General features: G+C 43.0%; 1 protein-coding gene across 1 annotated transcript in view; it reads right to left on the bottom strand.

Annotated features, from left to right (window-relative positions):
• The window catches only part of LHCGR (luteinizing hormone/choriogonadotropin receptor), a gene marked incomplete at both ends in the record, with an annotated part of 63,065 nt that overhangs the window by 30,375 nt on the left and 6,890 nt on the right, over positions 1 to 25,800 (bottom strand). Inside the window, 5 exons of the mRNA XM_082672448.1 lie at positions 6,199 to 6,276; positions 6,364 to 6,438; positions 8,481 to 8,555; positions 11,563 to 11,637; positions 13,627 to 13,698. Coding sequence (XP_082528574.1) covers positions 6,199 to 6,276; positions 6,364 to 6,438; positions 8,481 to 8,555; positions 11,563 to 11,637; positions 13,627 to 13,698 — 375 coding nt within the window. The remainder of the gene's footprint in view (positions 1 to 6,198; positions 6,277 to 6,363; positions 6,439 to 8,480; positions 8,556 to 11,562; positions 11,638 to 13,626; positions 13,699 to 25,800) is intronic.

Here is a 25,800-nt window from a genome sequence, read left to right on the forward strand (position 1 = left end):
TACTGCCTTGTAGCAAACTCCAAATATTCCTGGGGCTTTAAAAGCGTTTCTGGGGTTATATTAGCAGTCTTAGACATTCTGCCATAGCTCCCACTTGATCATGTAGCCACCTAGTTTTTGGATGATTTCAAAGAAGAAAGCCTAATTTAGGTTTACAGATCCTTGGGGTCTCACAAAGTGACCCCATTGAATGGGGAGGTACCTCACGCCTTAGGATCTGGGGTCTTCCCATGTCTTTGCTGAGGACACAGAAGACATATAAGATCCATGTCCTTGAGAGGCTCATAATCTCAATAGGTGAAAACATGAAGTAATGAAAGAATAATACAAGCCAGTAGACATTCCTTGTGAGCACGTGTGATACACAGAAATGAGAAGTCTTGGAGAAGTCCTCCTGGGTTGGAGAAGTCAGAGAGGCTGCATGGTGGAGCTGAGACTTGAGTCAGACCTTGCAGAATTAGGAATATTTATTACTGAAGGGGAAAGCATACTAGTTTAGAAAATATGCCTCGTGGGAGTGTATCTATAAGCAAATTTTTATCAAATGACTATATAAACACCATCCTAAAGCAGAGGGATCCTATCCTATCCATCACCGCTTTCTTCATGCAGTACTTTGCTGAAGTCCTTTTATATCTGAATGATTCCTCATGTATGAAGACACTTCTCTAGTGGATACCCTGGCAGGCATTGTATGGGTAACTGTCTCTGGTCACTACTATATGCTGCCATGACCCTACTTTTGGATGTTCATCAGAATTCGCCCATTTCTGTGGTGCTCACAGTCTCTATAGCAAGGGATTCCTCTCTCTGATATGAGCATGCATCTTGCTTTTCAGCAGTACTGAGTTTTTTTCTGTTTCCCTCCACCACAGCCAAGTTCATGTCAACTTACCACATGCAACAATAAAAAGGTGACAGGTATCTAAAATCATGACGACAGCAATGCAGTATAATATATTGAATAAAGTTTTAGAAAAATCCATGTTTCATAGTGATGCTTAAAAGGAGAGCAAGACACTATGGAGAACAGTATGGAGGTTCCTTAAAAAACTAAAAATAGAACTACCATACAACCCAGCAATCCCACTACTGGGCATATACCCTGAGAAAACCATAATTCAAAAAGAATCACGTACCACAATGTTCATTGCCGCACTATTTACAATAGCCAAGACATGGAAGCAACCTAAGTGTCCATAGACAGATGAATGGATAAAGAAGATGTTGCACATATATACAATGGAATATTACTCACCATAAAAAGAAAAGAAATTGAGTTATTTGCAGTGAGGTGGATGGACCTAGAGTCTGTCATACAGAGTGAAGTAAGTCAGAAAGAGAAAAACAAATACCATATGCTAACACATATATATAGAGGCTTAAAAAAAAAAAGGTTATGAAGAACCTAGGGGCAGGACAGGAATAAAGACACAGACGTAGAGAATGGATTTGAGGACCCGGGGAGGGGGAATGGTAAGCTGGGACGAAGTGAGAGAGTGGCATGGACTTATATATACTACCAAATATTAAATAGATAGCTAGTGGGAAGCAGCCGCATAGCACAGGGAGATCAGCTCAGTGCTTTGTGATCACCTAGAGGGGTGGGATAGGGAGGGTGGGAGGGAGACACAAGAGGGAGGGGATATGGGGATATATGTATATGTATAGCTGATCCACTTTGTCATAAAGCAGAAACTAACACACCGTTGTAAAACAATTATACTCCAATAAAGATTTTAGAAAAAAAGAGAGAGAAAGAGAGGAAAAGGAAAAAGAAGCAAACCTCTTTTATACAGAAGAGGGCTGGCTGGTAAATGTAGAGGAGTGATAAGTCTAAAACTATCATTTTGTAGCTCTCTATATAATAACTCAATAATGAACAGATGCTGAGACCATTGGGTGAAAGGTTGTTGGCCAACTCGATAGTCACATGAGCTCAGAGTATCCCACAATAGTTTACTTATTTATGACAAAGGGAAAAATGTGCCCTTACAATGAAGACGTCTGGCAATCACCACCTTAACCAGATGGCCAAGGAGTGGCACAACATGACACAACGGGCCTCCTGGTTTGATGCAGTGGGAGACGTATAACCTCCCCTTTGCAGTATTCTTGCAGAAATGTTGACCTGAATCTAATCAGGACAATGCAGTCAGATGAGTCCAGACAACTGGCCTGGGCCCTCAAAGGAATTAGTGTCATACAGAACAGAGGAAGGCAGGGGGGCAGTTCTCAGGAGGGGGGATGGGAGGTAAGGTTGGGAGGACAAAGGCGCATAACAGTAAAAATGCAATGTATAAACTTTGAATTTTAGGTAGGAAGTGTCATGATGCCTATAGACTTCTTTTGGATGGTTTGGCAAGAGGGAAACGTGTTGTATGTACTTAGCTATCTAGAGCTGGAGTGGGTGTGGTAAGCTGTTAATAGTAGGTGAAACTCAGTAAGGTGTACAGGGCTACTCATCGAGCAGTTCTTTCCACTTGTCAGTGGAAAGACAAATGGATTCCATTTGTCAGTTAAAATTTTCAAAATAAAAAATGTTTATAAAGAGACGATGACACACGATGTTTTCATGATGGTCTGAAATAACCGGCTTCCTGAATATGAGCTTTTAAGTGGTGGCACAGTGTAGTTGACACAATGTAATTGAATTTGCACAAGGAGGTATTAATAATCCCACTGGAGAGACAGAGGCAGAGGCCTGTTGCCGTGGTGTGACTCGACTAAGGCTGGTTAGACTCAGAGCCAGGACTGGAAGCCAGGCTTTCTACTTCAGCGCCCAAGAGCCTCTCCACTGCGCTTGTCACAGGTGTAGCTTGGAGTCTTGTCTTCCTTTGCCAGGTCACCCTTCTCCGAAGGGTCTTAGAGAATTAATTGCTGTGATCTTTCCTTCTCTGTGTGGAGTTCAGACGTGAATCAAGGTTGACTCCTTTTTGAGACTGGTGTGATAAGTCATCTAGAATATTTGAAAGGTGGTGCAGCCAGACCCTGCGCATTCAGCGGGGAACATTTCGAGGTAGCCTCCTGAGGGGATTTAATGAAAAGCCAAACTGGCTATGAAGGGACATAACAGGATAATGCATAGCTTTAGCATTAGCCCCACTGAGCTTCTCGAGCATCAAGGGCAGTGTTTTGTTTTCATTAAATGAGCTCACAGTTGGTAAAGATCTGGGTGGAGGGAGGACAGGAAAGGTTCCATGAAAACCAAAATCTCAAATACTACTAATAATGAAAAGAGAAGGCTTGCTTTCATTATTTTCTAATTAGAGAGTTGAACTTTATAGCTCAGGAAATAAGGCTTTCCTCTTCGAATGTAATACCCTTTTCCAACGGGGTGCTCCACGTGGTCCTTCACTTACAGAAGGGCCCATTCAGCTGAGAACAGGTGCCAAGCGAATGACTAATCACTTCCTTCCAGACGAAGGGCCGAGCGTGAGGAGGCGCTGGAGGCACGATGCCAATGCACGCTCCCAATGCACGCTCTCTGGGAGGGATGGAGCTGCAGTCCTCATTAACTTCAGAGGTGGGGCAGCGATGCCCTGCCGGTAGGCACTGTTCTTCTTAAAACCATAACGAAAATAAGTTAATGGCCCCTAATAAAACCACTGTGCAGCTCTCGTGTACCATGCTGAAATGTGATGTGTGAGAAGAAATCTCTAGTTGTCCCTTGGCGTCGGTGGGGTGGCCCCGTCTTGTGAGCTCATAGGCCCCTATGGGTTATCTCAACATTCATTTTCTTATTGGTCCTCTTCCACATCTTCCGCTCTTTCATTCTTATTCCACTCCACCCCCGTTGCTGTGCATGTATCTGGGAGGAGTACCTATTGGTTCCTACTTATTTTTAGATTTAGGGGAAAATCAAAGGGAGTATTGGATATTTGTGATCTTTGAATTAAAGTCTACTCTACTGAGTGGTTTCTTCTTAATACTTTTCTCAGGGTTATTTCTAAGCCTTTAGCCCCTTATCCCTGCATTTAAAACCCTCTGCAATCTAGTGTCTGCTCCACCCCCGCCATTTATCTAAATGTATTTTCCATTTCTTAAGCAGGATGTTTACTCCCAATAAGTATGCCTCATCCCATTTTCCTCCTTCCCACAGTCATGCTTTCGCTCATGTCCACTTGGAATATTCATTCCCCTTTTCTCGGTATATGGTATCACAAAATGGGTAAGGCCATGACTCTGGAGCCAAGACTGTCTGAGTCTAAAGCTTGACCTTGGCCAAATTACTTAAATTCTCAGTGCCTTGGTTTCCTCAACTAAAAGTGGGGCTGATAGTTCCTACCTCATAGGGTTGCTGCGAGACTAAAATGAGTTTAAAAAAGTACTTTAAAACAGTGTCAGTGCTATATGAATATTAGCTGCTTTTATCACTTTTACTCATACAAACGTTACTGATTCTACAAGGTCTAACTCAAGTCTGCAGCCTCTCCGATTCTCCAGCCCAAGAGGACTTCTCCAATACTTCTCATTTCTGTGTACCACACGCTCACAGTGAATGTCTAGTGGCTTGTAATATTCTTTCCTTCTTTCATGTTTTCCCCCATTGAGATTATGAGCTTCTCAAAGCCATGGATCTTATATGTCTTTTGTGTCCTCAATAAACACGTGGAAAGACCCCAAATCCTAAAGCGTGAGGTACCTCCCGACTCAGTGTTTGCTCTGTAAATGCCCTGTTTCTGACAGGGGACATGATGAATGAGTAGTTCCAGATCCATATACAATAGTGAGTCAGAAACACTTTGTAAACAGCTGGAAGAGCTACAGTACATGAGGGAAATGGAGGAGTAGAAAGACTGTAGAGAAGTTTGTCTAGGGTCTAGTCTCGTTTCTGGTGTTCAAGAGTTTTAAGTTAAGAATTTGAGTTATTTTGAAACTATTTTTGGTTGCTGCTCTGTTTCCTTTTGATTGCAACACTCTGAGTCAATGCTGTATTGGCCACAGCTTTGTAACATGACACTTGCATGTGTTGAACTACACCTACACAAAGTAAAAGTGCTATTCAAATGCAGTGTACCGTTGATACCAATTTCTAGAATCCACTGTAGAGAAGAGAGCCCTCTGAGATGGTCACTTCTCTTGTTTCACAACTACCTCCTCATCTCAGGGTCACCCAATGCACGCTCTGTCTTTCTTTAAGGACATTTAAGCTCATTTATGGCTTCATCACAGATCCTGCCATGGGCTGTAACCAAAGCAGAATGAGTGAGAGGATGTGGACGTGGGGAGCAGGGTTGAACACTTGTCACTGGGCTTTGGACATAAATGAGACATGGTACCCAGGATGCTGCCTCTGAATGGTGGGGCAAAGGAAGGTGCCCCATGTAAAGACGGCAGGGATCCCAGGGGAAGGAAGCCAGGCAGGTGTACAGTGAAGAGAATGAGTTGGGTTATCTCAGTTTGATGCCCCTTGAACTTTAACGTGCATGTGAATCACTTGGAATCTTATGAAAATGCAGATTCTGAGTCAGTAGGTCTGGGATGGGCCTGAGAGTCTGCATTTCTAACCAGCTCTCAGAAGATGCTCTAGATGCTTGTCCATGGACCATACTTTTAGTAGCAAGGCCTTAGGAAAGAGCGTGAAAGGGATAGGCCTGTGAGCCTGATAACCTGAGAAGTGACTGCCAGATAAAAAGACATTATTTTCAGGTATTAAAGGATGTAGGGAATGGGCATCGATGGTGTCCCTTCAGAAGCAAAGTGAGCAGGTTCTAAGGGGAGGGTGAAAAATCAGAGAGAGAGAGAGAGAGAGAGAGAGAGAGAGAGAGAGCAGGGTCCATTGATCAACTACTCTACCTACTTGGAGAATATCCTTTCAAACTCTTCTCAGTTGAAACTTGAAATTTCTATGCTCTCTTTTAACCAGGGCAGCGACTCCCCCCCCAGGCTGTCTCTTCTTAGCTTCAAAGCAGTCCACTGATGTAGTGAATAATTTCATCAGTTGGAAATTTGGTCACTGTAAATCCTCAGGGCCCATTTGATTAATTTTGAACTTAATGGGTTTGTTGATTGTCATGTGAACATGTGACCTAGCTGCCATCCCACACAACTCCTCTCACCCTTGGCATTTTAGGTCAAAAAGAACGTCACCAGAGAGTTAGGAACATGGTAAAAGATGAGAAAGAGCCCACCTCAAGCTAGACGTGGGAATGGCAGGAACTGTATGGCAGAACGTGAATCTGCCAGTTTACTCACAGTGTTATGGATTCGTTATTCATCCCTTGAAAAGCATTTCCTGGTACCGTGGTGATGTGTAAGTTATCACAAATTTCCCTTGAGGAATGAAATGAGAAATATTTACTTTCCAAATTTCAGATGCAAATAGGAAATGTTATGCATAGCAATCAGCCTGGTACTTACAGAATGAAATTAAATTCAGAGGAGAAGATCTTCGTAACATCTGGAAGCTTTCGGATGCCTGTGTTACAGATGCTCCTGTGGTTTGGGGCAGGGTGGGAATGTGGGCAGAGTGAGTAAAAGTGATCGTTATTAAGGAATAAAGATAAAAGCGGTAGAAAGGCACTTTGTAATACTATTTTCACATTAAATTTAAAAACATGGAGTTTGGCTTTATCAGTAACACTTCTAGCTGCTGAAGGTCATCAGAATTTAAAAGCCCCTAACACTGTGGGGGTAGTTACTCTAATGGCTCCTACTTAGAGATCTAGGAGATGCGACTAAACTTTTAAGTCTTTTCATTTACATCTGTAAATATTTCCAGCCTGTCTTTTTACTATTGCATCAATTGCATTTTTGCATTGTATTGCGTTCCATTTCCTTTTGCTAACTATTCCATTTCCTTTTGCTAACTAGTTTATTCCGTGCTCTTGATGGTTCCAGAAAGCATCTCACTACTTTAGAACAGGTTTTAACTCAAACACTTCAGGAGGATTGATCTCCATGTGAGAAATCCATTTCCTCATTATTAACAATCTCCCTTTATTTAGCTACCTTGCGATTCAGGGAGTTCTTCCTTGTATCTCACTGAGATCATTAAACATTCTTTGGGTTATTGGAGCTACTCAGGACTCCTCTTCTTTTCCTCCCACCTTTTATTTAGCCTTCAAAGAGGAGAGAGGCTTCAGTGATAGGTTAAACTGAAGGATATTTTATTACACAAGAATGGGAATGGAGTCCAGGCATCTGGATCTCCCCCCAATCGCGTTTTAAATTCACCAGTCATGGACACTGGACAACTGAAATGAACTGCCCGGCACTCTGGTGACGATGAAAGGAAGTCATCTTTCTCTTTGGGCTCACTCTGGTTCTCTTCCTTACCTGTTACCCCAGATCACACAATCCTTGCCCTGTCTGTGGCTGGTGAAGGCAGTGTGGGCTTGGACTGCAGTGTGTACCGGGGTTGGGGGAATATTGCTTTTTAGGGGTGAAATGCTATTTAATAAAGACAATGATTCTTCGACAACAAGGGGCTGCAGTGGTCAAGTTTGGTTCTCGGATTTTCTTATGTTTTTCCAAAGTACTTGATGCTGCAGATACTTATGTGTCCCATAGACCCCTTGGAGGTCTGGAAAAGCAGAACACTTGGGTTAGGAATCATCATCCAGTGTTAGAGCTGCCGAAGGAGCTACACTCGTGCCCATCCCCCAGGGCAGGACTGCTTGCATGTTGTGGAGCACTAGAGAGGTGTCTGCCCCTCCTCCTCTTTTTTTTTTTTTTTCTCCAGCTGGTAGGGGTTGTGGACTTTGCATCCTCTAGAGATTTTATGAAATTTAATTCATCAGGAAGAAGAGAGAATGGACATCTGTGTTAGAGGGTTAAATGTTCATTTTTTTCTGTGTGAATGAGTGATTACTTGATATATGAGAAGATCCATGGTGATTAATTTATAGATTTGTATCAAGTTTCAGGAATTCTGGTTTTGCTGGCAAGGCAATGAATCTGCTGGGCTACAGTGGTACTTATAGTTCTAACTAGTGGACTTAATAAGTTTTAATGGGAAATAGAAAATAATGATTTCGCTTATATGGCACAGTGCCTACCTCAAAGTAATGCTTTAAAAGTTTTCACTGAACGAATGAATGAACACATGAGAGAAAGGAGATCAGTAATTTTCAACCAGGGATGGGGATCAAATCAGAATTGCCTCTTCCACTTTCACCTATGCTCTCTCTACCTCAACACCTCACCTTAGAGATGCCGATTTACCCTTTTGAAAGTGTCCTGACCTCCCTGTTCCATGCCCACCATCACTTTGAAGATCATTGCAAAGGGGTGATATTCTTCTTGGATGTTTGGGACGGAGAAAATGTTGGGAACCACTTACGTGTATTTGAAAGCACCCAGCACGGTAGCTGATAAGAAATGCTGATTAAATTTTAATCGGAGGGCTGAGGCCAGACATGCAGATAATGCTAAATATGTGGTTTAAAAATTCTCTCCAACCTTTTAATTGTTTAGGTTTTCATCAGATGCCCACGTCCCCCTCCCCAATCGCTTAAAAAAGGAAAATTCCTCACAGGTATTTTAAGCGGGGGAGATTTGTAAATGCTCCGGGCTCGATGTACACCAGATTTTTAGTGTTCTGGATCAGTCTGTAAAGAGAAATGGAGAAACAGGCAGCAGTTTAATTGATGTGTTTCGTTCGCAATGCACAAGGTCATGGTCACCAGAGGATGCTGGCTGAAAGTGGCATCAACAAAATCAAGTGACTTTCCTGTGCTTGAGGGGAGCTCCAGGGACCCTGGGGATAGAAACGGAATGGTGAGAGCGGGTTGGCTATTGCCAGGAAGTTCTGCTTTCAACCTCTTGCTGAGATAGGTGTAAGCATCATAGCTGGCAGTCTGTTCCATTCTCCCTTGCACCCCCTGAGGAAGCACCAACATCCAGGGCTCCTGGCCAGCTAGGTCGTGCCCCACCACGGAGCCAGCACACTGGGGGTGATGGGAGATTCCATTCTCAGGAGAAATGAACAAATTGGCTACTTGTCCTTGTAGGCAAACTGGTTTTCTTTGTAGTGTGCTGGCAGTCACACTGACCAGTTATCCAGACGGGCACTCAGTCTTTGTAAAAGCCCAGGGCAGAGGCCGGGGGCTTGGATTGGGGGGATTTTTTGTCCATTCTATAGATAATTGGTTGTGTGATGATGCCAAGCCTCCTAACTTCCCGGAGCTAATGCTCCCTTCTGTAAAATTAGAATAATAATAGTACTCTTCCTACCTCACAGGTTGGCAGGTAGTGAGTAACATAATAGGTAGAGATAATGTACAAGGCAGGGCTTTGCAAAATACGAAAGTACAGCCATAATACCACAGTGGCATTATTGCTCGTCTCCCTAGTTCCCCAGTGACTTTGGGAAGCAGCCACATTTACTGGGTTCTGTCTACTTTGGATTCAGTAAAAGGTAGTACATGCATTTGGCTTTTTTAACCCATGCAGCAACCACCTAAGGAAATGATAACTACTCTTGTTCTGTAGAGAAAATCTAGTGTATTGGTTAGGTGGACGGACTCTGGAGTCAGCTTGGTTTTACATGCTGGTTTTACTAATTGTATGACCTTGGATACGTCACTTAAAGCTTGGTTTCCTCGTAGTGTGGTTTCTGAGCGGTAAATGTGTGTGTCGCGATCGCAGTAAGGCCTCCACCAGTGTTAACAATGACTATTCCAGTTGATGAAATCAGGAAGTTGAATGACTTGTCTCTAGCCACAGAGCTGAGAAGTAGCAGCACTTGGAGATGAACTCGGTTTTTCTGACTCTGAGTCTAGCGTGCATTCTACCTTCTAAAGTTACCCACTCTCGGTGCCTATTTCCGTCCTTTCCGTCCCTTTGATTCTTAAGAGGTGAGTGACGTTTTGTTGTAATTATTTTTACAACAACTGAGTCAAGCAATCATGGGCCACATAAGACATTATGTGGGTAGGATGGAAAGAACTTTTATTTCTTAAGACTCTTTTGGGGTCTGACCACTCATCCATACATTCATTCAGTCAACAAACATTTATTGAGCACCTACATGTGCCAGGCATTGTTCTAGGTGCTGGACATATAGCTGTGAACAAGACAAAGAGGGCTTGCGGGGAGCTAACATTCTAGTCTCAGGGCCTTCTTTGGGAAAAGTCCATAAACTTTCCCTTAGAGCACTTTATTTTTCTTTCTGTATTGATAAATTGATACTTTATCTATTAATAAATGTTGCTCTGCATCACGAACAGCTTTATTTATCTCAAGCTGCTCTGCTTCAACATTGCTTGGGAAGTCTGTTAAAACTGAAGAATTTCAGATTTCCAGGTCTGGGATAGGACTGTCACCTGTAATGGAAATGACCTTCCCCCGCTCCCCACTCCCCTCTTGAAATTCTACTTCACAGCGAAGTCCAGACTATACCGTTTGCACTGAAACACCCATTATTTTGGATTTCCCCATAACTGTTTGGTGAGTTAGTCTTACCTCTCTGGTTACACCATCATTTCCTGGGGGAGATTTATATTTTCCCTCCTCTGTATTCCAGTAGCATTTGGCCTTTGGTTGGACATGTGTACCCACATACTTATTAATTAATTATTCTCTTTAGATAATTGCTATTTGGACCATTCATAGGGAGGCCTTGTGGTATCGTGGAGAATACACAAGCTTTGAAGATAGGCTGGGGTTGAATTCCAGCCCTGCCATTGTCTCAGGTGCCACATCGGTCAAGTTACTGACCGTTCTGAGCCCCCATTCCTTCCCATGAACAAAAGAGATAATTATACCACTTTGCAGGGCAGCTGTGAGAATTAAATGACACAACCTAGAATAAATAAAGGCCAAGCACAAGTGCTCAAAATATGTTTGTTGCTAACATCTTTCTCGCTTCCGTAACTTTTGAAACTCTTCTGCAGATGTGGTTTGTAGAAGGTCAGGTTTGGGCCAGATAAGACAGCAGTAAGAAGTCTGGTTTAGGAGTCACATGACCTGCTTTCTAGCCCCAGCTCTGGCACTAACTTGCTGTGTGACAAGTCAGTTAACCTCTTTGGGCCACAGGTGTATCATCTGAAAACTGAATAGAGCCAGTCTCCTCCCATCCCCTCTTTTTTGTAAATTGGAGGAAAATGATAATTTGGAAAGGATTATTTTTAAGACTCAGTTCAAAGACATCACAATAATAACAACAAATCCAGCATACACATGCCAAACACTTTTACATGGTAGGTTTCCAAGAACCATTTACTAAACCAACGAATATGCCCAAACAGTCCCCAGTGAACTAATTCAGGATCTCTAAGCTCCTTTCCAAATTTTCCCACCACCCCAAGAACTCCATACACTCCCTTCCATAAGGTAAGAGCTCCTTGACAGGACTCCACAATGTCAATTTTAATTTCCAACTTTGTGTTGTGATGTTTCAGAGTTTATACAGCTCCCAGGGAGAAGCAGTTGTCACCATGGCAACCTTGAGGCCACTGCAGTGAGAGAAATTAGTGCCTGCCCAGACCTAGTAATTGCTGTGGTCTTTTCCTCTTGGATTCCTAGCAGTGGATGCTTGAATACAAATACTGAGTGGGCTCCAGCAAGCGAGGGTAATAGTGTACAGCAATAAACTATCTGTTAGCTGATGCTTACATTTCAGACAAATTGAGGAGGCTGTCAAAGGCATTAGCTTCTATCTTTTCCAGGGAATCACTGTGAGAGATTTCACTAGGGGAGAGAGAAAAAAAAAAAAAGAAGAAGAAACATGAAAGAAATGACTGTGTCTGCATAATAATAAGCTGTGTGTACAACCCAACAACTGGGGGCTCCAGTGTGTCCTTTTAAAAAAGAACAGGGAAGCCTTAAGTTGTCCTCACATCATAAAGTGCTAACACGCCCATCCCCCCCGCCCCCCTCCTTTAGGAACACCAATGGGCACCTGCAACCCAGATGCAGTTGAAATGCAAGTTTCAGTATTCCCTGTTGATGCGACAGGTTCTTTTCCTTATTTATCTATGACTCAGAGTCACAGATTGTTAGAAGTGGGCACGTCCTTTGGGAAAATCCAGTCAGATTCCCTTGTTTTACAGTTTTGGGAATTAAAGCTCTGAGAGGAGAGGCAAATAATGCTCATGGGAAGATTCAGGGCCAGGATCAGAATGTCTGCGTTCTCAACGCCATCACTCTAGTGAGGTTTTAATTTGGGTTAGGATGCATTGTTTCTTAACGCTTTACCCCTTTCCCCAAATCCTGTTCTGGTGCAATTGCAAAGTGGTCAACTCCTACACGAAGTGTCCTTCTTGTGTTGTAACTGTCTGTTTATTTGACCATTTCCTTCACTTCATTAGCAAATTGAGGACAAGGTGTATTGTCCTATTCAATTCTAAATCCCTGGTGGCTTCATGTAGCCTGGCACATAGGGTATAAATGAATGAATAGATAAGTGAATGAACTGATTTAAAAAAAAAAAAAGACACAAAAGTAAAGGAACCAACTTTGCCATATATTTACCACCACCAAGCATGTAGGTAATGTCAGTGTTACCCTAAAATCCCAGCAGAAGCTACCATTTGCTGCCAGCTGAGAAAGAAGTCGCAAAATCTAATGTTTACATTCCCTGAAGGCTTCAGGCTTGATGAGAGCTTTAGCCCACAGGAAGGCTGAGCCTAAGGCAGTTAAGGTCTTTTATGAACAACACAGTGATGGATAGTTCCTAGGCTGATTCGTTATTCCTCCCTAATGGTTCACTTATTTAACTGTGGCTGCTTTCCTCACTAGGAGGTCTTAATATATTAAAAGCTATCAAAACTCAACATTTAAACTTGAGAGCAGAAGAGTAAGGGTTAGCCTCAAGCAAACTGACATTTACGTAACCTGCAGTGTATTTCCTATAATATGCACTAATTCTTAATGAATTATTTTTAATATCCTCCTTGCTTGCTTATACCCTAAAGAGCAATCAGAGGTTCCCCAAGGAACTAGGACTGATGATGCAGCGTCTCCTTTAGAGATGCAAATCTGCTTCCAAAGCCCAGAGGATTGTTAAGATGCTCTCTGGGAACTAAATGGCCTCTGAGGTCCTTTGACTCAGACTAACATTAAGGAGGATGCTGGAATACTGGACTCCTTTGAAAGTTCTCTTTCCACGTATGGGATCTTGTGTCCTAGAAGCTGACACAGGAATGTAGGATTGAAGTTAACATGTAACACAAATATGAGATCACATTGCATTATCAGGCTGCTTTACAATTTTGATAAATGCCTTTTATCAGTATGGCTATAGATACTGTGTTTTTGTGATACACTTATATTTTAGATACAAAGATAATCTTCTGATGCACAATGAACTTTCAACACATTTTCTTCTATGTAGGTGTGATCTAAAAATGTGACAGGAGGGAATAGCTGCTCTAGCAGAGGGAGAGTTTTTATGACTGAAATCTATCTTCTTTTCTACTTGAGTAATTTATCATCACTTATCAAAAGACATTCAGTTCACTGAAGCAACGTTAGTTATCTGGATTTTAATAACTCTTGAAAATCATACCTTTTCTTCAAAGGTCCCTGGGTATTATTTGTACTTTAAAGATAAAAATACTAGGGTTTCCTAAACACAATTCCTCTCCTAGAAAAATTATCCCCTTTCAACTATGTGTTCTCTGAGGGAAAAATTTATTCCAATTATAAATGTCTTTTGATATGCAGTATCTTACTTACATTTTTATGACCTCATTAAGTCCTCTGAAAGCTTGAGATGGGATTACTTTGATAGGGAGATAGGTGAGTGATCTAGAAAAGAAAAAAGGAGAGCCAAGAGCTTAAGATTTAAGATTGGGTGCCTTTTAAATTCATGAATAAAATGTGTGTGTGTGACTACAGAGTTCCAAATAGCTAGATTCGGGTTGAAAGTTCTAACTTATATCAATAAAGAGAGGCGCCATGACTCATTCTTGGTCTTTATCAAAGAGTGTGTAATTTTGTTTCGAAGATAGTGAACTTTGGGATCAGACCCAACCAGGTTCAAATCCCCACTCTCCTACTACCTGGCTATAGGACCCTGAGCATATTATTTAAGTCCTCTGTTTCAATTTCTTCATCTATAAAATTGAAATAATAATTTCTATTTCACAGGATTGTTATGATGGTTAATCAAGATAACCTGTATAAAGGATAGGGCTTGGCACCAAGTAAATAGTTAACACACAGTTTTAGAGTGGACTTACGGGCTTGTTGGGAGGATGGAAAAGAAGCTATCCTGGGTAGAGTGGAGAAATAGATGGTGAAATTACAATTGAAAACCAGGCAGGCAAGAGAAGGGAAGATTCACTAAGAACATGTTCCTATTTTGATCTTTACCACCTTCCCCAGGCAGCCTATTTTAATATTATCCCAACCAGACCACTTTGCTCCTGTGGTTCAATCAAGCGGGCCTCTCATGCCATTTGCGGGGAGTATCTATAGAGATTCCTTCAGGCACTTACTTATATCCAGAAGAACAATCTGAGTGTTCTTGAACTGAGATAAAAGTTACGCGTTACATAAAAGTTGAGCAAAGAGTGACTACTCAGCAAGAGCAAAACCAGAATAGGATGATAAAGGAAACTGGGGTTAAGATAACTCAGGAGACAGCAACTGCAAGGCATAGATGAATGTTCAACCAGTATTTATCAAGCGTGTACAGTGATTCAAGGGCTGGAAGAGAAGAGGGGAGTGGACCAGGACATTTCAGGAGGGACGTGAATATCAGGAATATGGAGAATAGAAGTGGGAGACGCTGCCTTGTTTTTCGTGTGTCTATGCAGCAGAGACTGGCTTAGCTGCTGGGGGAGAGCACCTCCACCATGAGGAGCATATTCAAATCAGTGAGCTGTCTTACAGTCCCAGAAGGGACTTGTAACGTGCTTGTAACGTGCTGTGGGAACTATGCACACCCACCTGTAACCTTATTTTATCCACTCAACAATGGTGTGAGGTGGGTATTTCCCTTCGATAGCAGAAGAAACTTGATCACAAGAGATTAAGTAACCTGGACAAGGTAACATGACCAAGCAGAGAGTCTCCAAATGGTCTTTACTGTGCAATACTGGCCTGAAGTGTATGATTCCTAACCCACTGTCTCTCTTTTTAAATTTTTTCCCCAACTTTATTGAGGGATAATTGACAAATATAATTGTATATATTTAAAGTGTACAACATGATGATTAGATGTATACCTACATTGTGGGATGATTATCAATATCAAGATAATTGACACATCTGTCACCTCAAGTAGTTAACTTTTTTTGTGTGTGGTAAGGATGCTTAAGATCTACTCAGCAACTTTCAAATATACAATGCCGTATTCTTAACTATAGCCACCATGCTGTACATTAGATCCTCAGAACCTATTCTTCTTATAAGTGAAGGTTTGTACCCTTTGACCTGTATCTCCCCATTTTCCCTTACCCCAGCCACTGGCAACCACCATTCTATTCTCTATTTCCGTGAAATTGGCTTTTTTTCGAGGTTCCACAGAGAAATGATACCATATAGTATTTGTCTTTCTCTGGCTTATTTCACTTAGCATAATGCCCTCCACTTCCATCCAGGTTGTTGCAAATGGCAAATTTTCTTCTTTTTATGTCTGAAAAATATTCTGTCGTGTGTGTGTGTGTGTATATATATATATATATATATATATATATATATATATATATATATACCAAATTTTCTCCATCCATTCATCTGTCAAGTGACTTTACGCTGTTTCCTTATTCTTGGCTATTATGAGTAATGCTGCAATGAACATGGGATGGAGATGTCTCTTAGAGATAGTGCTTTCGTTTCCTTTGGATGTATACCAGGTCACTCACTCTCTCAGTGAGCAAGGTGAAGGGCCATGAATTGGAACCTTGTTTCTCTTGAGAAGAGGCATGTCACACCCTTGCTATTCCTCCTGCAAAGCAGCTTACCAGCAGTTCCTCTCTAGGGCTAATGCAAACAAATTTCATTGCAGAAAAATGCTTTCACTCAACTGTCTCTTAGAGATGCTACAACCTAGAACAAGTAATCCAAACTTGCTCCTCTGATTTTATTCCTGAAGACAGTCCCACCAAGTACATCCTTCAGTACCCAAACTTATTTAACAGGGCATCCGAGAAGAACAGGGACTGTAGGGGGAGAAATCTTCCTATGATGGCATGTTTCCTTCCTATATTTCTTCAGCAATCATGTCTGCTTGGCTTACTGATTAAAAACACAGTTTTATTGCTGTCTGCACTGCCAAGTCAATAAATTTCCAGAAGAGAAAGCTGTATTCTGCTGTACCCCATGCAACATCAATAAAACTGACAGCCAAATTCTGATTCCAGAATCTTTATTGCTGGGGATAATGCAGTGCAGAACATATTTTGGAGAGTGTTTACATAAAAGCTTCAACTGAACCTTTCAGAGCTGTTTATTCATGTAAGTGGAGCCCAGAAGCTGGAGCCTCTCAGCAGGCACCCTCCTCCTCCAAAAAAGGAACACAGTGTGGCTCCCCAGAGAACAGTGTGGCTCAGGGAGGGTGCCTGAGTTTTTGATCGATGTAGGGATGAGGGATAAGGAGCAAAGGTTGGACAGAAGGGAGAGAAGCTGTAGATCATACACTGGCTGTCCCCGGTGACTGCAGAACAGCCCTGGTGCAAGATGAAATTTTGTAGAGTTGATGTTGACGCTTCAGAGCAGGAAAGGCAGCAGTGATGAGAGGGAAAATAGAGTTCCTACCATAAAAGAGGCACTGAGCAAACAGGAGGTAGCTTTATGGGTGTGGCTGGGACAAGAAAGAGGCCTGGGGGTCAGGGAATGGGGAGAGAGGTGGGGTGAGACAGGTGCACCAAGCTTTTCACAACAGAAGTATTCTCATGAAGTGATGTGGAGAACATGCTTCTGTGAATCCCAAACTGTTTTCCCCACTGACTTATATTTTTATTTTAGAGGGATTGTGTATTCCTTTCTGATTCATCGCAGTGGGCGCAGTTACTGAGCATTCAAGCCGCTGTCTCCTGTATTTAAATGTTCACGTGGCCCATGATTTGTTAATAACCATTTGAATGTACTCCCTTTGAAGGTGATCCCTCCTCTGACGGATGCTTCTGTGATTCTTTCCATGAAGCCAGAAGCTCTTCGCAATGTGAACAATTGTCTCAATAACCCTGCAGTTCTACTCCTGTATATGTCCCAGAGAAATCTGCACACTGATACTCAAGGAAACTTGCACAAGGATTTTCTTCACAGCCTTGTGGCACCAAGGGGTATTGAAGGCAACCTGAGTGTCCACTGCTGTGAGGGAGGGGGGCTCAAGTGTACACCTGCGAATGGGTCGCCAGTTAGGAGCGAGAGTGTAAAGGGGCACAGAGCAGCATGTGTGGGTCTCAGAATCATGGTGTTAAGAGAAACGACTAAGACATTAATGATATGTATACACGACACTACTTGCAGAATTAAAATACAGACACACCAAACATGAGCCATTAGAAAACATATAAACATACATCAGCATGGTTGCCTATGGTGAGTTGAGAGAAAGTGGGAGGAGGGAATAAAATGAATAACTAAAATGAGGGGACTTTGAATGACCCACTGATTATGTTATTTGAAGGCAAAAGTATGGTCAGCTTAACCCTCTGTACCTGAGAGACCAATGGAGAAGATAAAATTTTCGTTTTGATGTACTGAGTTCCCCCCTCCTTCTCTTCCCTTCCTCTTTCCTTCTTTCTTTCTTTTTTTTTTTGAAAGTTAGGTCTACATGAATTCTAAGAATTTTGTGAACTTCAGGAACCCTTCTGGAAAGGTCTAGTTAATATCATTTGATACAGAGCAGAAGCCAAGGAGAACTGAGGAAAAAGGGGCCGAAAGCAAGGACAGTCCCGCAGCTCTGTTGTCCAGTGTCAACAAAGGGAATGAAAGCTATGCATGGAGCAAAGAAACATAAGAGATTGACACTCCCAAACTATGCACCTCAGATGGGTGGTAGAGAACCAAGGTTACTGGGCAAATGTGAAGTTGAACTTGCAGAGTGGAGCGTTCTCTCTGCCTCTTGAAGAGTCAGTGAGATGGCTGTGGAAGTATGTGGTGTGGAATCATGCCGTTACTTATATTTATTACAGTTCATAGTCCTTTTTATAGTTTTAAGCTTTGATTTTTAAATTAATTGATGATATAACACAGGCGATACCTGAATTATGGCCAAATTCTACCTTGGTCAAGAGCCTTTACCAGAGATGTTGAAGCAAATACTTAGACTGGATGACAAAGGCTGCCTTAGTTTCATCAGTTCTGGAAACTCCATCGACTCATGAATCCCACATACCAGTGCCCCAAAGCTTCCAGTTATGTGTTAAAGTTGATGTAGCAGCAGTCTCTCTCCTTAGGACTGGAAGTAAGGACTCACCCTAGTTCTGGGGTCTTGTGATCGGTCATGACCCTGGTGAAGTCCTGTGTCTTTCTGCATTGTCTACACTAGACCCGACACTACTTGGAGGGCAGGAGTGTGCCTGCAGTACCTTGAATCACACGGCCCCCGCCCCATATTGGTACTTGTTTTGGCCTTGGTTGCTCATCCTGTAGCCTGCTCGGTCTCCCCAGAGTCCATCCAGGAGTGGAGCCTTTGCCTTCTCTTCTTGTCAATCACCAGATCCTGGTCCCTGTATTTTTCCCTCTTAGAAGACACTGCTGACCCAGAACAGTTCCTAGTTGCTATCTGGTTAGGATCAATGTAATCTCTCTCACGACTTGGTTTTGACTTTCAAACTGGGCCCCCTGGAACAGATGGGGACCCTGGGCTGGGGCTACCCAGTGCAGCTGGGTCAGTTCCTCCAGTGGCTGCTGGTGGGCTGCCAAAATCACCATTTAGGACTGAGGTACTCATTCCCCCAGCTGTGGGGAGAGTGGGCAACTGAAGCTCTCAGCGGAGTTGCTCTCCTGGAATTACGTTCAGCCTAAGATTGCCACCTCACCTAATGTCAGGTCTGCTCTCCTCTGCAGCCTGCATCCAGTGACTGGTCAATGCATGGAATAAACGCCCAGCCCTTTCGTTCTGCCTCATGGTGAGACTGCTCAGGAGGCCCATCCCACTTGCAGAGCTCTTTTCCATCAACTCTTTCTCCTGGGCCCTGACTCAGTCCGCTTCCTAGCCAGGCCCAGCTGTCAAGGCACCAGCTCACCTTCTGTCAGAGCCTAGCAACAGATAAACAAATAGCATTCAGATAAACCTAATCTCCTTGAAGAAGAAGATGCTGCATTATCAGGTCCTCCTTAACTGTTCCTAACACCCCTTGAGTACTCAAGGGTGGGGCTTGGGCCTCTCTTATTTTTTTTCTTCTAAGTTTAATAACACAGATGACCTTGGACAAAGCCAGTTTGTCCTGTTCACTGGCTTGTTAATGAACCCTCAAAATAATGTTAGCTGGAGAGTTTCAGGGTCAGGAGTTTCTTTGTTCCCCTTCAAGGGAACCCAAGATTTAGAAATCCTTGCTTATAAAAACCTATCTACTGGGAGATATTTGCATTACCAAAGAGTTCTTCGCTCTACAGGAAGATTGATGAAAGGTTCCTTAAATAGCAAACTCCTTAGGTAAATGGAAAATATGGCTCAATTAACACTTTTAAACACAGGTGTTGCCTAAAGCCAATTACAACTGTAGGTTCCCCTACCTCACTTTGGTTTTTAAGAGCTTGGAATTCCAGGGCAGGACCACCTTCTGAAGCCAACAGGCTGAGCAGGGGCAGAGGAAGACAACAGCCAGGGAAGAAATCCGAGCACTCATCTGGGTCCTCAAAGCCTGGGTGGGGTCTTTGCTCGCCTTGCAGGAGCCTTTACCTCTTCTGCCCAGAATGACAGAAATGAATTATTTTTTTCACTTCCCTCTAATGGTTTAGAAAAGCCATCTATATTATCGATTTAAGAAAGCTACAAACATCCATCCATCTTTCACAGATGATTAGTTTATTGCTAGAGCTACACACCCTGAATTTTAAAACACTACAAAATCAGGGGGAGACAAAAAGACAGAAACCAGGGATGGTCAAAGATTTTTTGCCTAATGAACTCATAGAAATGGGGGGAGGGAAACATTACCTTATTTAAATTCAAAAGAATGTTAATGTTTTTATATTTATTACATGAGACCTTGTTCTACATTGAACAGAGGCTTAAGAATTCCTGTGTTCTTATCAAAGTCACTCAGTAGTTATAATAAACTTGCTTTCATCTTGGAGTGAAATAAAAATGGCTTTCTCCTTTATAAACGATTTTAAATCTTTGCGCTTTCAAATGCATCGATCTATTGGGTAACTTCATTATTGGGTATGTCTTCATTCATTGGCCTCTTGTCTTCAGCATTTACCTAGAGGGAGCTCAGACGTCAGCGTTAACTGAAATATGACGTCAGTATAGATGGACCTCCAAGACGTTAAGTTTTACATCAGAAAATTTGAGAACACTCCTTTAAGTATTTACTGTATTAGACTCAGGGAATCAGACTAAAAGGGCTGCTTGCAATTGGTTTGGTCCAACCCCTCACTTTCGATGAAGAATCTTAAGTGAGGAAAAGTAAAATGACTTCCCTGAAACCACATGGCAATTCAGCAGCAGATCTGGATTTGAACATAGGTCACTTCATTCCTGGTCCAGTGCTGTGTCCTACATTAGTCACATCACATCAGTACTGTTCCTCTGGGGGTTTGCTGATACACCCCACTATGCAATCCTCTGGTTCTTCTGCGAAAACCTCACCTTCTGATAGAGCCACCAGCTTCCTGAGGGCATGTGCTCACGGTCTTTAACTTCAAAGGTGCAGCTCAAATTCCTGTTCTTCCATGAAGCTTCAGAGCCTACCAGAGTGTTTTTCTTCCTCTTCGGTCCTCCTCAGCACTAATGACTACCCAGTTTTTTTTTCTTTTTCCTGCCCTATTTTTTGAGAATTTATCAGGTGCCTTGTATGAATGTTTCCTCTGTTCTACCATTGAACTCCCAGTCTCTGGTAGATTCTGCCTTCTGACTGTCTCTTGCTTCCAGCCCTTTTATTCCTTTTCCACTGCCACTCTCCTTGGTCATTCTTTTCTTCACCTCGACTGCTCTGTAGTCCCCAAACTGGTTTCCCTGTACTCCATCCCGGGTTTCCTCTGCCCAGTCTAGATTAGTCTCCCTGATAACTCCCACCATGTCACTCTTACACTCAGATTCTTCTGTGCCACCCCTTGGCCAGTCTACTTATCTACAAATGTCTCAGCTTTGCATTCAAGGCCCCCGAAATAAAGGCTTGAACTTTATTTGACAGTCCTGTCACCCACTCTTCCCCTCATATAACCAATACACTAAACTTGCACTGTCCAAAAAAGGCAGCCACTAGCCACATATGACCATTGAGCACTTGAAGTATGTCCAGTCCAAATTGAAACGCACTGTAAGTTTAAAATACATTCCAGAGTCAAAGACTTAGCGAGAAAAAATAATGTAGATGATCTCATTAACAATTATTATATTGATTACATGTTGAGATGGGTGTGGCTAAACCACACTGACTATTTTTTCAGCTCTCTCTTAGGCCCACAGTCCTACTCCCTCCCCTTTCTGCAAGACTGAGCTTTAGCCTACTCGTGAGGAATGCACCCAAACCAGATGAGTTCCCTATCAACTTTTACCCTTGTCTTCATCTGAAATGAAAACTGGAAGAATGCCTTTTGCTGATGCAGATGGTTAATGGTCATGAGACCCCCAGAGGAAGGAAAAACCCCTGGTTTCCATCCAGTGTGGGTGTGCTTCTCTCTAGCAGTCAGGTTTTATTTTTAGCTCTGGCCCCTTTAAAGCTCCCATCCCCTTTTCCATACCCTGTGGTATGGAGTACAGCTTCGAATGTGGAATGTCGCTGCGTCAGCCTGACCCCACCTGTATGTAAGTTACCCTCAATAAGCCTCATGATTGCACTTCATGGAGTTGCCTGCTCTGTTTTTCGGTCTCAAGTTTGGAGGACGTTCTTCAATATTTCTGCCTTCCGACAAAATGATAATATTTTGTACAGTTGGATTACATAAAATATTAAACTTAATTTCACCTTTTAAAACCTTTTAAAATGTGGCTATTAAAAATTAAAATTACACTTGTGACTAACATTATATTTCTACTGGACAGTGCCTCCCTAGACAAATCAGACTACTGTGTCTCCTGAATTTACGTCACATTTTCCTGCCTTCATTCACACTGTTTCTACCATCTGGCACATCTACCCTTCTCTGCCGGTCAGATTCTATTCTACCCTTGGTTAAAGGTCTGTCTCAGGCGCTATATACTTTATGGAATGTGTCTTCATCACCAATTGTATGTGCTTTCTCTCTGGAAGCAGCATAGTGGGATAGTGAAGAGTAGAAACTCTGGAGCCAGGTTGCCTGGGTTCATTTCACATGTATGAAGTGATGATGATACTAACTACTGCAGAAATTTTTTAGATTAAATAAGAAAATGTTTATGTAATATTCATACAGCATCTAGTACAAGGTTAGAGCTCAGTAAGTACTTTAAATTCACAGCTGCTTACTATGAAGGAGTCAAGCTGCCCCAGCTATGCCTGATGACAACTCTCCTTCCTTGCTGGGGATGGGGTGGATTCAGCACTTTGGACTCTTTTATTTGTCACATCCTTACGTCTACAAAATGCCTGTGGCTTGTCTCAAGCTCTTTATTGTCTGCTGATTATACACAGGACAACTGAGAGAGAGGGTAGACATTCCGCCTTGGTACCTTTCTGTTGGCCTCAAGTATCTCTTATAGACCTTGTCTGATAGCCTTTTAAAGAAATGATAAGGAAGTGATAAAGAACAACCTTCCATTAAATATTTCAACTCTAGGGAGCCACTCTGCAGAATTCTCATTTGCTCATTGATTTAAAAAAGTTCAGTCAGGGCTTCCCTGATGGCGCAGTGGTTGAGAGTCCGCCTGCCGATGCAGGGGACACGGGTTCGTGCCCCGGTCTGGGAAGATCCCACATGCCGTGGAGCGGCTGGGCCCGTGAGCCATGGCCGCTGAGCCTGCACGTCCGGAGCCTGTGCTCCGCAACGGGAGAGGCCACAACAGTGAGAGGCCCGCGTACCACAAAAAAAAAAAAAAAAGTTCAGTCAGTTGGAACTCTCCCATTGGAAAGTTCAATTTGCATGACTCTTCTCCAAGACAGCCTTTCCAGAGCACCCAAGAAGCTTGGGGAGTCTACGAATTATTGATATAATGTAAACCAAGATTTTTCAATAAGACTCCCTGGATGATGGATTTTCCAAGTCATTTGTGCAACAACTAAATTAAAAATATAAAGCCTCAGAGGAGAATGGTAAACACATCTTAGCACTTACTCAAAACCCATTTAAAGTTTTCTAAAGACACAAAGCAAAGTAACCCAATCTTTACCCCCAAACTAGAATTCTTCTAGCAATAATATAACATGACAAGAATAACTCTGGTAAATAAAACTACATGTTGAATTCTCCCCAGGGAAGGTCTGCATTTTGTGTAATGATTTCTCAAAAATATTTTTTAGAAGCAGAGAATATTATGTTGTCAGGGCAGTGACATTGCAGATATGCTCCAGGAAACTCTTTCATTGCAAGCTTCTGTTTGCAGACACATTTTTTTTGGTGAGCCTGTAAAAGCTGGTTGCAACTGATATACTACATACTTTTTTCTTTTCTTTTTTTTTTTTTTGTGGTACGCGGGCCTCTCACTGTTGTGGCCTCTCCTGTTGCAGAGCACAGGCTCCGGATGCGCAGGCTCAGCGGCCATGGCTCACGGGCCCAGCCGCTCCGCGGCACGTGGGATCTTCCCGGACCGGGGCATGAATCCGTGTCCCCTGCATCGGCAGGCGGACTCTCAACCACTGCGCCACCAGGGAAGCCCTACATACTTTTAATTGACTTGATGGAATAGGTCTGAATTGCCTGAAATTACTGGCATGTGCACCTTCACTTTTCACTAACTCCTCAGCTCTGGTAGACACTGATTTGTGTGGGTGCCTGGTTCAAAAATGCCCCTTCTCTGGAAGCATCTCACTGCTGGTTGCAATAGGGTGGAAGCATCTCATTGACTGTGCTTCTGTCTCAGGAGTAGGGTGTGGAGCCATCAGATTCTCTCTCTCAGGAATTTAAACTTGTAACAGATGGGAGGAATCTTTGGAGCTGATTCATTGTAAAGGTGGAATCTACAGAAAAGTGCCCTGACCTCTTGCCGCTAAAACGCCATATTCTCTCTGGATCTTGCTCACATCTTTCTACCTCTTTATTCTTCTGTTAAATTAATCTCTTATGATTAAATTTGTCAGAGATGATTTCTGGTGCTTGCAAATGAGAAAAGCCTTAACCAGAGACCCACCCAAGGTTTCCAGGGGGAAGTCATCCACTCTTCCATTGATGATCCGTAACACAGACAGGGCACGTGCCTGGTGGTCAGTGAGAGAGCAGAAGGCTTTGAATAGTGCTTCCCTGGTGGCCTCTCTAAGCTGGTGTCAAAGGCCGGGAGGGAGCTTATGGGATAAGCGTGTTAGCCCAGTTGCCCCTGTAGAGAGTGTGGCTTAAAGAACTACAGCTCAAATAATAGCTCCACCAAGGTATCTTTGTTACTCTGGCTAGAAGGGATAGCTCCCTTCTCTAAACTCTCAGCAGCCTTTGTTTATAACCATCATCTGGCTTTTCTCACCTTCTGCATTTCGCTGCCGTCATCTGAGAACTAGTCCTCTCTCTCCTATGGCTGGAAGACTGTAAGCTCTTGGAGGGCAGGGCGGTGTCTACGGATCCTGCACATTGTCCTGTACATTTCAGTATGTAGCTCCTGAGCGGTCAGCGTGTCTGACCTGAAGGTTTTCTATGTGTCCAGACGGAAGTTTAGGGATGCGGAGTGGGGAAAGGACCCAGAATAGGCTCGTACGCTCTAGCTGGACAGATAGGACTGACCCAATTGAATGATAGAAAACAGGGTATAATCAGGTGTTAAGTGGCATGTTTGAGGGGCAGCTCAGCCTGGGCTGAAAAAACTAGCATATCAGACTCCAGGCAGTAATGAGCTCTGCTATTTTGGGATTCTAACTTATTCACCTTCCAGGTTGAGAAGACCTAGTGGGTCATTTTCTCTAATTAACACCCCACAGGAACAAGACTATTCCATCAGGCCCCTTGGATGATAGATATTTACTGTTCAACCTCATATATGGGCTGCGGGTTCTTCAGGACTTCTCTGCATCATCAGATTGTTACAATAATACTTTGTAGTTATGGGAAACCTTTATTTCCGAGTATTTTGGGCCCTGCTGTCTTGTTTATCTTCACCACAGTCAGCCCCACTCAGGGGCAAGAATCATCACGCCCCTTTTACAGACAGCACAGAGGTTTTAACGCTGTCCTGAGCCCACAGTGCACATTAGGGAAAGAGGGACCTGGTGCTAGAACTTGCGTCTGCAGGTCTTTGTCCTGTTGAGCAATTCAGATAATCTGGGGACTGTGTTGGACCCTGGCCTGTCGTACCAGGGCATCTCCACCCCTGCGGCCTCAGAAATGCTGTCCGCTGATGCTCGTGAGGTAGAATTATGAACCTAGGAGTCACCTCATTTTATCAGCGTCAAGGACAAATTTAACAGCAGCAAAGGATAAAGCCTTCATTCTGAAAGTTGAGTTTTACTTGTAAATTGGACTTTTCTGAATTTGGCCCAGGTGGCATTAAAAAGCTGTGTGGTTCAGGGCCACACAGAGAGCAGCTGTGAGTGGTTTGCTGGCTGGGACGGGGTGGCATCTCCCTGGGAGGCAGAAGCTGAGAGTAAATGAGGACCATGTGGAGAAGCTGCTAGAAGCTGCCCACGGAGTTAGGAAGCCCACCTGACTGGTGGGTGGGATTATTTTAATTGC

The sequence above is a fragment of the Grampus griseus genome (assembly GCF_964374135.1).
Source record: "Grampus griseus genome assembly, chromosome: 15".
NCBI lineage: Eukaryota > Metazoa > Chordata > Mammalia > Artiodactyla > Delphinidae > Grampus > Grampus griseus.